The 13,859-nt window shown below is 37.9% G+C and overlaps 1 protein-coding gene across 6 annotated transcripts in view; it reads right to left on the reverse strand.

Annotated features, from left to right (window-relative positions):
* Window positions 1-5,263: 5,263 nt before the first annotated feature.
* The window catches only part of SSX2IP (SSX family member 2 interacting protein), a 42,637-nt gene continuing 34,041 nt past the window's right edge, over window positions 5,264-13,859 (reverse strand). For 5 of the 6 annotated variants that reach the window (XM_086717426.1, XM_086717422.1, XM_086717423.1 and 2 more), the window contains 5 exons: window positions 13,405-13,541; window positions 12,904-13,077; window positions 9,972-10,086; window positions 9,273-9,438; window positions 5,264-6,124 (listed from right to left, as the gene is read on the reverse strand). In XM_086717426.1, coding sequence (XP_086573552.1) covers window positions 5,950-6,124; window positions 9,273-9,438; window positions 9,972-10,086; window positions 12,904-13,077; window positions 13,405-13,541 — 767 coding nt within the window. In that variant the 3' untranslated portion in view covers window positions 5,264-5,949. The remainder of the gene's footprint in view (window positions 6,125-9,272; window positions 9,439-9,971; window positions 10,087-12,903; window positions 13,078-13,404; window positions 13,542-13,859) is intronic. The other variant, XM_086717425.1, reaches the window with a different exon arrangement.

A 13,859-nucleotide genomic window follows, 5' to 3' on the forward strand; every position in this document is an offset into this window, starting at 1 on the left:
CCTGTTCTGTTGGGGCACGTCACCAGTGTTTCTTCGGTGGTTTGTAAGATAAGCTGCCAAATTCTTTTGCCTCAGTTACTTCCAATTGGGTTTCCATCACTTATCTACAGGGTCAAACATGAGTTTGCCGTGATGGGATTGGAATTGCTGGTTATACCCCTGGCACACCATTCTAGCAGCTGGGATGGTGCCTGGTCAAGCCCATGCCTGGTCAAGCCCACTACTGCCACCCTCAAAGGAAGAGTATTTTGAGGCATGTAAAAATGCATGAAATTCAATTTCCGGGACCAAAATAAAGTTTTATGCTAATGCAATCATTTTAATTTATTTGCCTACTATGACAGCTTTCATGCTAAGGTGGCAGCCGAGAAGTTGGAAGAGGGACCATATGTGATGTTCCCACTGCTTTGCACTACCGCCAGTTGTAACTGCGGTGCCACAAATTTGTAACCACAAATGCCCCATGTTTCACCATACAGTGACATTTAAAAACTCTCTATTACCGGGGCGCCTGTGTGGCTCAGTCGGTTAAGCGTCCGACTTCAGCTCAGGTCATGATCTCACTGTCTGTGAGTTTGAGCCCCACATTGGGCTCTGTGCTGACAGCTCAGAGCCTGAAGCCTGCTTCAGATTGTGTCTCCCTCTCCCTCTGCCCCTCCCAGGCTCATGCTGTCTCTGTCTCAAAAATAAAAAAAATAAATAAATAAAAAACCTATTACCTGTGCACAATAGAAGTGTTTTTGGTCACTGTGACTGTAGTCACAGAGGGACATGGCACACAAACACTAACACTGCCAAGAGTGAACAAAGACGGCAGAAAAAGCAGGCCGTGTAGGTATATCTTGGGATTCCTCAGTGGCCTCTACTCTGTTTACATGGGATGAGCTATTTGAATTAGATCCTTAATGCCCCTGTCTTGAAAAGGTAAATGTCCAATTCTGAATGGGACTGCCATGGTAACCATTCACAAAAACAAGAGTGAGCCTTGCACTGGGAATGAATGACCAACACTTTAGTGCAGAAAATTATAGAGTGGCGAATTATGGGTAAAGAATCGAGTTAATTTCACCTAAAAACGGATACCAAAAGGTCCTGTAGCAGTCTGGAATAAGCTGGAAATTTAGGGCTCAGAAAGATCTGGGTTTTGTGGCACCTGGATGGCTGTTGGTTAGGCATTCAACTCGATTTCGGCTCAGGTCATGATCTCGCGGTTCGTGAGTTTGAGCCCCGTGTCTGGCTCGTTGCTGACAGCACAGAGCCTGCTTGGGATTCTCTGTCTCCCTCTCTCTCTCTGCCCCTCATCTGCTCGCACTCTCTCTCAAAACTAAGTAAATATTAAAAAAAAAATCTGGGTTTTAAGTTCCAATTTTACCACTTACTAGCTACATGATCTTAGATTCTGAGTCTCTTACTAACTCTTCAGAAACAGAAAGATTAATATTCTCTCAAGGAATCAAAAGAAATTGTGAATGTTCTGTGCAATGTGGATATTTTAATAACTGTGTAAAACTACCATCTGAATTCCTTAAAACTTTATATGATGAAAATATATACTCTCTTTATAGAGAGTATAAAAGAAGCCTTAAATACATTCCTTAAAATACACTCCTTCCCAAAATTAAGAATATGTGACTTTAATAATCAGCAATAAACCCCTTGCACCAGGTAATAGGTTTTGCTGGTTATTTTTTGAAGTAAATGACTGAATGGATGAAATGTCTCACACACACACACACACACACACACACCTGCCTTAGGTAGCAAACCATCAATGCTCATCAAATAGCTGCATTTTCTATACCTCCTAGTCTTGTTGGTAGTGAGGCTGATTCCAGACGTCTAGGTGTTGGACAAAGCAATGTAGGTAGAAGGCAGGTCTTTTTCAGGTCTGGTCTGTAAAAACATCCACGACCACCTGCTAGACTGTGGTTTTCCTGATTTGACAGCATCTGAGGCCATGAGTTCCAGATGGCATACCTAAAGATGGAGGAAGACTACCCAATTCACATCAACAAGAATTTCATGTTGACCGATGATTAAGCTTTTGTATTGAGCCATACCGACTTAGTGTTTTTTATTTGTAAGATGGTCTAATAGTCTGTGCTAAGAATCAAGCTAGATGGGGTTGGAAATAGGACCCCATCCCCCCGGCCCCAATCATAAAACAAGGTTCCTACATTCTTAAGAATTTTATAGTGTATTCCTGACAATGAAGTACTGTGATACATTTAATTTAGTATTTTATGTCTCATTAACAAATTATCTTACCATGTGTTAAGCATTACACTGGTACAAGTATTTCTGAATCTTAAATATATCAATATTGAGGTGGACCTTTTACCAGCGTCTAATCACGAACCTTCCAAAACCTTCTCAACCCCTCTGAATTCAGTTTTGTGTAAATGTTAAAAATTTACAATCTTAACCAGTCAAGTGAAACAGTTTTTATATTAATCAAATAATCCATCAAATATTATCAATTTGTCAATAATTAATCAATAATCAATTTATAGTTTGGTATTAAATAATTTATCAATTATCAAAATAACAATTTCTCCACTCCGCTTTTATATCCAGCCTGAAAAATTATATTTAGAAAAGGGACCAGAATGACCTACTTCAGGACCCTGATCAACACGTCCCAAATCTTTGCAAATGCATTTTCTATTACATAGTACTAAATGGTCTGTGGGCAGAAAATCTTACACCGCTTTGCAGGTCAGTATTTTGATTGTAAAAAAAAAAAAAAAAAATGGAAACCCAGCAAAACAAAACGGTATTAATTACACAGTACTTCCCATAGGAAATCATGCAGACTCTTTAATTAGAAGCCCAGCCACGTCACTGTCGTGAAATGGACATACACGGTTCTGCAACAGAACCACCAGTCCAAGTTTTATTGAGACTGAATGAATAGCAGTAAATGCTATTTCTTTATTATAATTTTGGTTTACATAGCCAGTCTTCCATTCAGCTCAGAGGCTCTTGGTGGCAGAGTGCGTGCACTTATAGTCTGTCTTCCTACCCCAGTATCTAAGAATGTAGTAGAGTAAGCCCTGAATACAACAGGTACTTCATAAATGCTTACGAAGATTGAAAAAAATTAAGGACAAATATAGGGAAAAATATATTTACTAGCCTTCATGACCCATACTTACCTTAAATCCAAACCTAGAAACATACTTTGAAGATTTTTACAATAGGGCAATCGCATGAAGGGCTTCCTAGCTCACATCGTTCTGGTTATACACACACAACCTCTCCTGGCTTCCTGGGGCACTCTCATCACGCACCATGGAATGTGTTTTCCTACAAAAGCCGTGTTCCCACAAGCCTATACACACGTCTGGTAAGCAAAGGTAGGAAACGTGGAACTCTTTTCAAGTAACAACTGTTTTTAATTGCACCAGAAGGAAAACAATTTGCTGTGGACTATTCTGTGCATCTAAACATTTTAATACATTGCTTCAACAAACAAAGCAAAACAAGAAAACAAAAAACCTACTTAAGTTAAATTTTAATCTTAATTTTCTGCTATGATTCTTCTTCTAAATTTCTCATCATCATAAATTCAAGATACAAAAGTTTAAGAGTAGGAAATAAAATTTTTCTCTTAAATTTTCTTTACCGTTTTTGTCCTTTGAAAATTCAAAATGGATATGCCATGTAAAAACAAACAAGATTTCAGTTACATATTGATGAACAAGAAAACATTTATCAGGAGGACTTTGAAGCTGAGGCTCCCTGTGGTGCCATCATGTAATCATGGCTTAATGTAAGACCAAAGCATAGTTGAATTATTAGTACCTTGCAAATACCTATAGAAGGGGAAGGGAAACAAAATTCTAGGAGTTGTATGTGTGAAGTCAGGAGTTTTCCAACACAGAAGGCATTCCAATCATCGGGGAAGTTAAGCGTGATTGGGAATCGCTGGGAGTTGCAATTTACAGTAAAGCAAAAACTGATGCTGTTCGGTAAAAGCTACAATGTCTAGCAGATCTATGCAGATTTTTATTAAAAACGTAAGGAACCTGGCTTTCATTTTACTGTTTCTTTTACACCTTTTATTTCAAAATAAGTCTCAAGAGATTGTTCCTTCCAATATGAGAATTCAACCAGCTTAGAATGGAAACAGAACAAAAAATAGATGCTGCTTTGTAGAAATCCATTTTGCATTATTCTCTGCAGTAAGATTTATTTTAAAAATTAAAATGTTCTTTCCTGGCAAAGTAGATCATGGAAACTCCTGCCAAAAAAATTCTTGATAAATGGATCAATGACTATTTCTAAATTTGATTGCCTTTCTTTGATCATATTATTGCTCAATAGTTAAAAAAAAAATCTGTTGTTTCCTCCTTTGGAATATGGTACAATCTCAGAAATTTTGTATCATTTCTAATATTTTAAACTGTGAAGAAGTGACCATGCATCGAACAGAAGGCAGTGACTGCTTTGCTTTCTAAGAGCCAGTTTTTTGAGACTATAAATGTGGCTATTGTGTTACAAGTAGTTTCGCTGTCTTATAAGATATTCTATCAGCCCTGAAAAAAATGGTTGCTACACAAACTCTTAGATCTAGTGAACGATGACAAAAATAAGACTCTTTTCTTTTCTTAGCATGATGGATTTAAATGGAACACCCCTAACAGGGTGAGTGTATATAAGTGGTTGAACTACTAGAAAATGGGAAGGCAGATAAGCTTTACATATCTAGCTAGAACTGGGATCTGTATAGACTTCTATGTACAAAGACAAACAGGGTTAGGCACTGAAGCTTTTTGATACAAATTCTGGGAAAGAACCTGGGCCTACATTTATTATCATCGATAACAAGAAGAAACATGCAATCAGTTCTGGAAATGAGATGACACGAGTTTATCCAGAGTATTATATTTGGATAAAATCTGATGCTTTTTACATTGTCAGATTTCTTTATCATTAGTGGCAAATACTCCATTGAAAAATTATTTAAAAATTACTGGCAACTATACAAAGCCCGAGCTGGTACAGATGTTGCAGTGCTAGTCCCCATCTAGTAAAGAGAAGATCACCATTCTGATATCTTAAATATCTTCTATCATCCCATGTATCTTAAACCGATATTCTTAACTTGTTTTATTCAAGGGTACTTTTATCTTGCCTCTATTATCCTATAATCAAAAGTCCTTTGAAAAATTATAATATCCTACATATATAAAAGTCTACTGCTGTAGAAATCTCAAAAATGTAATGTCAGTAATGTTAATTATCTGAAGAAGTCAGCTTCATGGAACAGCTTTTGAGTATTTATTGCTCAGATGCATTCAAAAAATTCTTAAACATAATGTGGCAATGGCTCTAATACATCTGTAAACAGAATACCACTAAAAAAATTTTATTGGCATGAAATACTATAATTATGGATGTGTAAAATTTTTAAATCTTAAAGCCTCTTAACATAATCATGTATATCTATGTACAAAACATACATAAATTTCACTTTATTTAAAACATATGAAAGAGGAAATTTCAAATCACACTAAACATAATAAATATAGAACTTGCTTTGTTAAAAATCTACAGTATACATTCAAGTAAAGGCTAAACTTCCAATGCCAACTATATAGGAGACAAAATTAAACATTTACAATAATCAGTTTCCTAAAAGTGCTATTTTTAATACCTATAAGAGGAAACTCATTCTAGTGCTTCTGTTTTCGACCAAACATATACATTCCTTTATTCACAGAACCAGATGCTTCTGTTACTAAAAATACATTATCCAAAGCTTTTATATCCTTTTAAATAGATTTAACATTTTAGCTCTTTGGGGGAGGAACAGGAAAGTCCAAACAAACAACTCAGACCACCTTAAATTAGTAGAGATGACTGACTTTATGACACACCCTGTTTCAACTTAGATGTGAAATCTGATGAACGTGTTAATGAAAACAGTTCCAGTCCACACGTCTAAGGTAAGTCATCTTTTTCCACATGGGAGTTGGTGTAGGTCAAGGAGCACCCACTATAGCAACCTTCCTGTGACTCAGGTCTCGATGCCATGCTCCACTTCTGATTTGCACATTCTCTTCCAACCTGATTTGGTTTAGTTTCTTCAGGAGTTATATTCAGTACGCTGACTGAACTATTAGGAAAAGAAAGGCAGATCTTAATAACCATCTCCTCTTTCTTTTATACTTAAGCTAGGCTTGAATGTCTAAAGTCAGATTGCTCCCTTGTCCGATGCTAAGTCAATTGTGAAGATACACAGATAGGGAACAAAGAAATGTTTCAAAATGGCCTAATTTATCACTTTTATCGTATCTATCCATCTATTATTTTTCTGTTTACCCACTTATTTTATCTATCTCTTTGGTTTACTCTGAAGCGCTCTACCCAACTAATGCCTAAGTCAGATACAGGACACGTGGGCTTTGAAAGCCAATGTCCCTCCATGTCCCCATCTTCCTGCCACTATTTTGTAATCTGTTTTTTTTATATACATATCCATTTTTACACACAAGTTTTCCTCTACCCACCCATTTACCCACACAGCTATTTAATGAGTGCCTACAAAAGTAGTAAGGAGTCCAGACTCTGAAGTCAGATGGTTTAGGTCCGTACACCAGCTGAACCACTTACTATGTCACTGTTTCTTCAGCTTCCTCAGTTGTAAAATGGAAATAATAATAGTATCTATCTCACAGGGTTGGATGGAACTGAGTTAACACACATTAAGTGCATACACCAGTGCTGAATTAATTGTAAGTGTCAGGGAGCAACACTCTTAGGTTCTGAATGTGGACACAGCTGCTACCCTTCAATGACACAATCTGAGAGCTATGCTCTGTGACCATCTCTAAACAAAAATAGCTGGTTAAATGATTATTTTCGAATCTAAGGGGTTAAGCCAACAAATAACATATTTTTATCAACTGAGTATCTTTTTTCCCCAAAAAAGGGTTTTTTTCCCCCTAAATGTGCATTTTTTGAGACTTTGGTTTACCAACTCAACCTCGATGTGGCAATCATCTTATTACAAACCCAGATCTAAGGTGCTTCAGGAGCAAGGAGTCCAAATTTTCCAAATAACTTAAAATTTTAAGAACTATGTCAAGCTGCAACAGCTTCTCTCCTGAAACTAGTTACACAACTCTTTTCTGTGTTTTATATTCAGAGGCCAGTAACCACAAATATTAATAGCTCAATGGAGCTTCTTAATGCTCCAAAGTTCTATTTCTATGCCACTGATGTTGTTTAGTGTAGCCCTTGGAATATATGAAACAGAAAAGTACTTTTATAAACCATTTATATTTACATATATTTTTATGTTTATAGCCTGCTGAGGGCTTATAATGGACCAAGTACTGTTTTAAATGCTTTATATGTATCATCACTGAAATCTCATAACGCCCTATTATATAGGTACTAAATGTTGGACTTATCTTTACTAAACACAAAATAATGTCTTCAAGGAATGTTATGTCAAATATTTCATAACTAAAAATTGGATTTAAAAGAATTTTAGATACATAAAAATAACCAAGACAAATGCTATGTTCGCTCTCAGATATAGAATGTATTATTTGAAAATGGCGACTAGAATTTGTGTTATTTACATAGAGCACTCTAATTGGTCAAATTTGGGAGTTTAATAACACTCCATATAAGAAAATACTCTGAACTTACAGTATCTTTTGATTGTAAATTCAACTTTCACTTCCGATACTCCCCCCATTAGTCAATCTGTTGGCTGAAAAGCAAAATACATCCCAAATCCAGTCATTTCTACCTTCATGTTACGACCCTTGTCTAAACTACCGTCACCTCACCTTGACTCCATTAATGTCTCCTAACTGCATCTCCTGACCTACAGGACTCACTCCTATAGTCTGTTTTCCAAACAATAAAACAGTCATCTTTTCAAAACATATCTTTTCCACTGCTTACAAATCTCCAATGCTTTATCTCTTGCCCTTAGAACAGTATCTGACCTACAAATAGAGATTGAAATACTTTACAAATGAGAGGCACCTGGGTGGATCAGTCAGTTGAGCGTCTAACTTGTGATGTCTGACTTGTGATTTTGGCTTAAGTCATGATCCCAGGGTTGTGGGATCAAGTCCCGTGTTGGGCTCCGTGCTGAGGGTGGAACCTGCTTAAGATTCTTTCCCTCTGCCCCTCTCCCCTGCTCTCATGCGTGCTCCCTCTCAAAAACAAAAACAGCAACAAAAAACCTTACAAATGAACTGCCAGGTGTGTATATGCGTATGGGGGCAGCAGAGTGGGGTTATGTATGAACAACACGGTCATAAGGTGGTAATTGTTGAAGCCGGGTGATGGCTATAAAGGGCACCATGACCTTATTCTCTATACATTGGTATATATTTGAACTCTTGCATAATAAACTTTTTAACCCTACTCACCCAGGACCTTATAGGATGTGATCCTTGCCTACCTCCCACTATTAACTACCTCCTACCTCTTGGTCTTGCTAGCTAACAACACTTGCCCTCCACAAACACACCAGTGTCCTACACCTCAGGGGTCCCTACACTTGCCTGGACGACTCTTCCCCAGGCTCTTTTTTGCCCCTCAATATTTAGAGTCTTAAACCTTTTAAAACTCAACAATATGTACAGTGTCTTATCCTTTTTAACCTTCATATTTTTGTTCTGAAATTCATTTATTTAACAATTCTTGGTCCAAGGGCTAGTAGGCTTCTTCAACACTTAGCTCCACACCAGTATCTCACTACCACAGGCAAGCATGCCCCTGCTTTCTGGGGCACCTACCAAACTGGCACGTCCTCATGCCACTGTCCTCTGCTTTGGTTAAAAAGGAAAGATCACCACCACACTTTCCAAGGTATCCCTTTGTTCTTTGCTATTCCTCTGTCGCTAGGAATGTTCTATCTACTTAATCTTGGAATAGGCTCTGAGGTAGAATATTGATGTTATACCTTAGAATATGATTTAACAATTTGAGACAGAGAAAAATACCAAAATGCATCAGGTAATAGAAGTATGTGGGTTTCCTGGGGATAGGGAACAAATTTTTTAGCTCCCAGAAGACAGGGACCAGGATCTACTTTGTTTGCTACTGCATTCCCAGCACCTAACACTGTCCTTATATAATGGCTACCCAATAAATACTTGTAGAATGAATCAATCTACTAAATTCCTCTCCAAAGCCACTATTGTTGCTAACACTACAGATATGCCACCTTTCCCTCAGCAGTGCAACTCTAGCAATGGTACAGATATGTGCAAAGATCACCCATAGACCAATACCTATGTTCAGATGCACAGGAACGTGTCTGGCAAAAGTCTGAAGTAGAAGGAGAAGCGGGAAGAGACTTCGTAAGTTTAGATGTGCAAACTGGAGACCCGTTAGACATATTCTGAGGCTTCTTTTGCCGTGGCCTTGAGTGCACTGTAAGACTGTCCCGATCAGAACCTGTTAAAAAGAAAGAAGAAAAAAAGGCAGTCCCTAGGGTGAGGTATCAAATATAGTGAAGGTAATTAACTATGATCACCTGAAGGGTAGTGAGGTGTGAGATAGAACAAGTTAATGTGGGTGTTCACTCGAGCCCTTGACTCTAGTCTTGCTAATCTTGCCATCTCTTACGCATATTCCATAAACATCTAGAATGATTTAGTTTTAAAAATATTTGGTGATCTCCAGGGATGCCTGGATGGCTCAGGTGGTTAACTGCCTGACTTGGTTTCGGCTCAGGTCACGATCTTGCGGTTTTGTGAGTTTATGCCCCACATTGGGCTGTGCGTTGATGGTGCAGAACCTGCTTGGGATTCTCTCTCTCTCTCTCTCTCTCTTCCTCCCTCTCTGCCCCTCCCCTACTAACGCTGTGTCTTTCTCAAAATAAACTAAAAAAAAATTTTTTTAAGTATTTGGTGATCCCCAAAGTTTTATATTAATAATTTACAGTATTGACATGCATTTTCAGATTAAAGGGTTAATGGAGTACTCACTTCCTGAGAAGGCACTGAAAAGTTTCACATTTTCTGAGTTCTGGTGGTCAAAGGTAGTCATATTTAAAAACTGTTGCTTTAACCAACTGGCTCTTTCTTCTTCAAATGCCTTTCTCTGTCATAACAAGCAAACCAAAGAAATACTGATCAGTATTTCAACATTCACACCGGTGCCACTTCCCATGATTTCTGTAGCTGTTGGCGTTTGCTTTCTGGCTACCATCTATATTTTGTAAGTCAAATGAATTAACCTAAAAAACTAAGAAAAACTTCATTTAAGAAAATCATATATAAAAAATAAAAATTTACCCATCTCACCTAAAAACCAACTGTTATTTTCACATCTATTTTAAATAAATTCAAATGGATAATGCAAAAAAAAAAGATAGCACATTAGAATTTTTGAACACACAGAACATTGTAAGTATAAAATTACAAACGACAGAAAAATACCCACTGTAAATTAATCACGTGAGCAAAAGAAGCTATGACCTCACCAGGCATCGCTCTCAGCCTCCAACCATCTACCAGCACCAGCAGCCACCACCGCTAAACCACAAGAGGGCACAGGTCAGACCTTCCCCTTCCCAACAGCCAACGATAATCCTCAATTCTCCCTCATCCCTCAGGTCTCTCGTGCTTCCTTCCCATCCTTCACTGGCCCCACTGGCCAGAGGCAGACAGACTGTCCTGCAGAGAACTGGGAGTGGTACAAAAAGTAGCCAGAGGATCTCCCGGAATAGGACGGATACAGGGATTCAGAAAAAGGTTCCTGTAAGACAGGAGAAAATGCTGGTGCAAACGGATTTTATTTTCTGAGAAAGGTAGCTATTGATAAGATAAATTTTCACAAGTGTGGAGGAAACCCATATCAGCTAAACAGCATATATCTTTCATTCATAAACACTAATACAAAATCATGCGTCCCCAGACATTTGAAGAAAACGAAGAGCATGAAAGAAAAAGAGCCAACATAAAGAGACCTGACTATAGGTAACAGTTCAAGAGCCTTTTGAAAAAATATTCTAACACAAATGACCAGATTTATGAACACCTGTAAAATAATATAATGCTCTACAAAAAGAAAAAAAATGAGGACACCAAAGACTTGAAAGATAAATTCTAAAATAAAAACTCCTTGGATGAAATGAAGAGTTAAAACTGATGGTGCTGAATATCAGGTTGGTGATGTACAAGATAAAGGTGAGAGAATACCCTTAAATTCAGGACATAAAGTCAATCTATGGATGTAGTCAGAAGGCCAACCATTTGTCTAATAGAAATGTTTGAGAATGCAAGGGAAAAAATACAGAATCAAAGAAAATATTCCAAATTGAAGAAATGCAGTGTCTTCAGGCTAAATTACCTAGATGTATCCTCACAAAATTTTGGAACTTTAAGAATGTAAAAAGGAGAAAAGAAGAAGAGAAGGAAAAAAATAAAGCACAGGATATCTACAAAGTATTGCCTGTAGGTTATATGATAATCGGGCTGCTTATTTGCAAAACCAAACAGGAGAAGAAATGGAACAATGGGAAACTGAATTCTATATGCAGCCAAACCAATCACCTATGAGTGCATTTTTGGATATCCCAGAATTCAGAATATTTTTTACTCACACAATACTTACAAAAAAATTACTCAAGAAGCTAATACAGCAAATTGAAAAAGGAACCCAAGAAAGTAGATAGTGTGAGCTACAAATTGAATGTGATTCAGGAAATCCTAAGCTATAAAGAAAGTCAAAAGACTCACTACACAGTGGTACACGAAAGATTCTCTCCAAGGTGGCAAAGTCTTATTAACATAGAGTATTTTCTATGTGATCAAACATATTAGTAGGTTACAGAATGAATAATATTTACAGAATCATGATGTCATCAATGTTCTTTCCATTTTTAAGTCTCAACCTTAAAGTACATACACCTGGATTACACCGTAGGGCAGAGGACAAATGTGGTAACACCCAACGATGAGAAATAATAACCATAGACAAAACTTGGGAAGTAGAAGGGCAAGAGAAGGGGAACAAGGGTAAGTACAAGAACGTCTTCATCTTTCATTGCGGGGATATGGTACTGCCTCACGTCAAGCACACGTGAAATGGAAGCATCAAACGTATTATTTAAAAAAGTCAACCAAAAGAAACCATTTTTTAAAAGTGGTTTTAAAAAAGTATGAAGTATGTATGAAGAAGTCATATATAGAGACGAGGAACAGCATAGATGGGAGTTGCGGTAAGGACACTGCATTCCTTATCCTTCATAGCCGGGAATCAATAGATTGTTATCAAGAAAACAAAGGCTGAAATACACTAAGGTTAAAACAGTACTTCTCAGAAGAATTACGAAGTTCAAACAGTGGTGACTTCTGAGGAATGAAACTGGTGGTAAGAATGGAGGACATTTGTTCAGTTTGTGGTTTTTTGTAGGAGTTATTTTTTAAACCATGTTCACACATTACTTGTGTTAACTTTTGAAAGGGAAATATGTAGGTTTATATCGTTAAGTCAAAAAGCAAGCTGTAGAAGGTGCATGCACACATCCCTGGGTGAGGGGGAGAGGGAGAACTTTTGTACTGCTTTTTGATGCCCACGGACAGTGGGAAGATAACAAATGTCCCAGAGAGATCTCCTGTGTGAAGCTAAACACTGACCAGTAGAAAGCCAACCAGAAGGGGATAACGGATGCTTAGAGTTTTCTAAAAAGAAAAGTTTCAATTCCCAAATCTGGTAAAGGCAAAACGACACCCTTCTATAACAGTTCACATGCTTACAATCCTTTCCAGTTTGTTATTTATAAGATCGCTGGTGAAATACTTTAGGGAACAACTGGATGGCAAAAAAACAATGAAAGGCAGAACTTCCCAGAACTTGCCGGGCCTCCCCAGAACTTGCAAAAGCTCTACAAGGAAAGCTAATTGTTTAAGATACCTCCAATCCTAGGCGGATAGCCGCTTCTGTAAAGCTTCGTCTTTCCTTTTCAAAATTCTTTTTTTGCTCTCTAAATAGGGACCACTCTTCCTTGAGGCGCTCCTTTTCTTCCAACAAGTAGCAGTCTCGAAGCAGTGAAGTGGTGTCGTCATCACATGCAGTAGCAAGCTGCTGCTATTAAATTTTAAAACATAGTAAGTTCCAGAAGATCCCCGCGGCACCCCAAGTTAAAGCAAGGGACGGCAGGTCAAACTTTTGGGGAAGGACAGAAATGATGAAGAATCAGCAAGTCAATGGAGGACTCTCTTTTTCCACTTGGCAAAGCCCCGCCTCAGGAATGGTACCTAACGTCCCTGTTAGTAAGCCCAGAACTTAGTTTAAAGCAGAAAAATGTCAAATACTACATATCCTCTGAAATAAAGGAATAAAAATCTAGTAAGATTCAGTAAAATCCTGGCCCTTTACAGGGGAAAACAGCTTTAAAAGGTAACTCACATTTACCTGTAAAAGCTGCTGCTGAGTTTTAATCATTTCTTTACACTGTTGAATTTCCAACTCGAGTTTTTCAGTTTCTTGTTCGTGGTCTTGTCGTGAGATTACGTCTTCATCATTGAAACCTTCTAAGTGTACCTTTGAAACTAACATAAAACCAGTAATTTGACATAGGTTTTACAGCCTCCACTCAGTTTATGGGGCGCCTGGGTTGCTCAGTCAGTTAAGAGTCCGACTTTAACTCAGGTCATGATCTCACAGTTGGTGCGTTTGAGCCCCACATTGGGCTCTGTGCTGACAGGTCAGAGCCTGGAGGCTGCTTAGGATTCTGTGTCTCCCTCTCTCTCTGCCCCTCCCCCACCTGGTGCGCTCGCTCGCTCTCTCTCTCTCTCTCTCTCTCTCTCAAAAGTAAATGTTAAAAAAATTTAAAAAAAAAAGCTCTCAGAATTTTTCTAGAATCTCAA

Source organism: Puma concolor, chromosome C1 (genome assembly GCF_028749965.1).
Source record: "Puma concolor isolate L17-30 chromosome C1, mPumCon1.1.hap2, whole genome shotgun sequence".
Classification (NCBI taxonomy): Eukaryota; Metazoa; Chordata; class Mammalia; order Carnivora; family Felidae; genus Puma; species Puma concolor.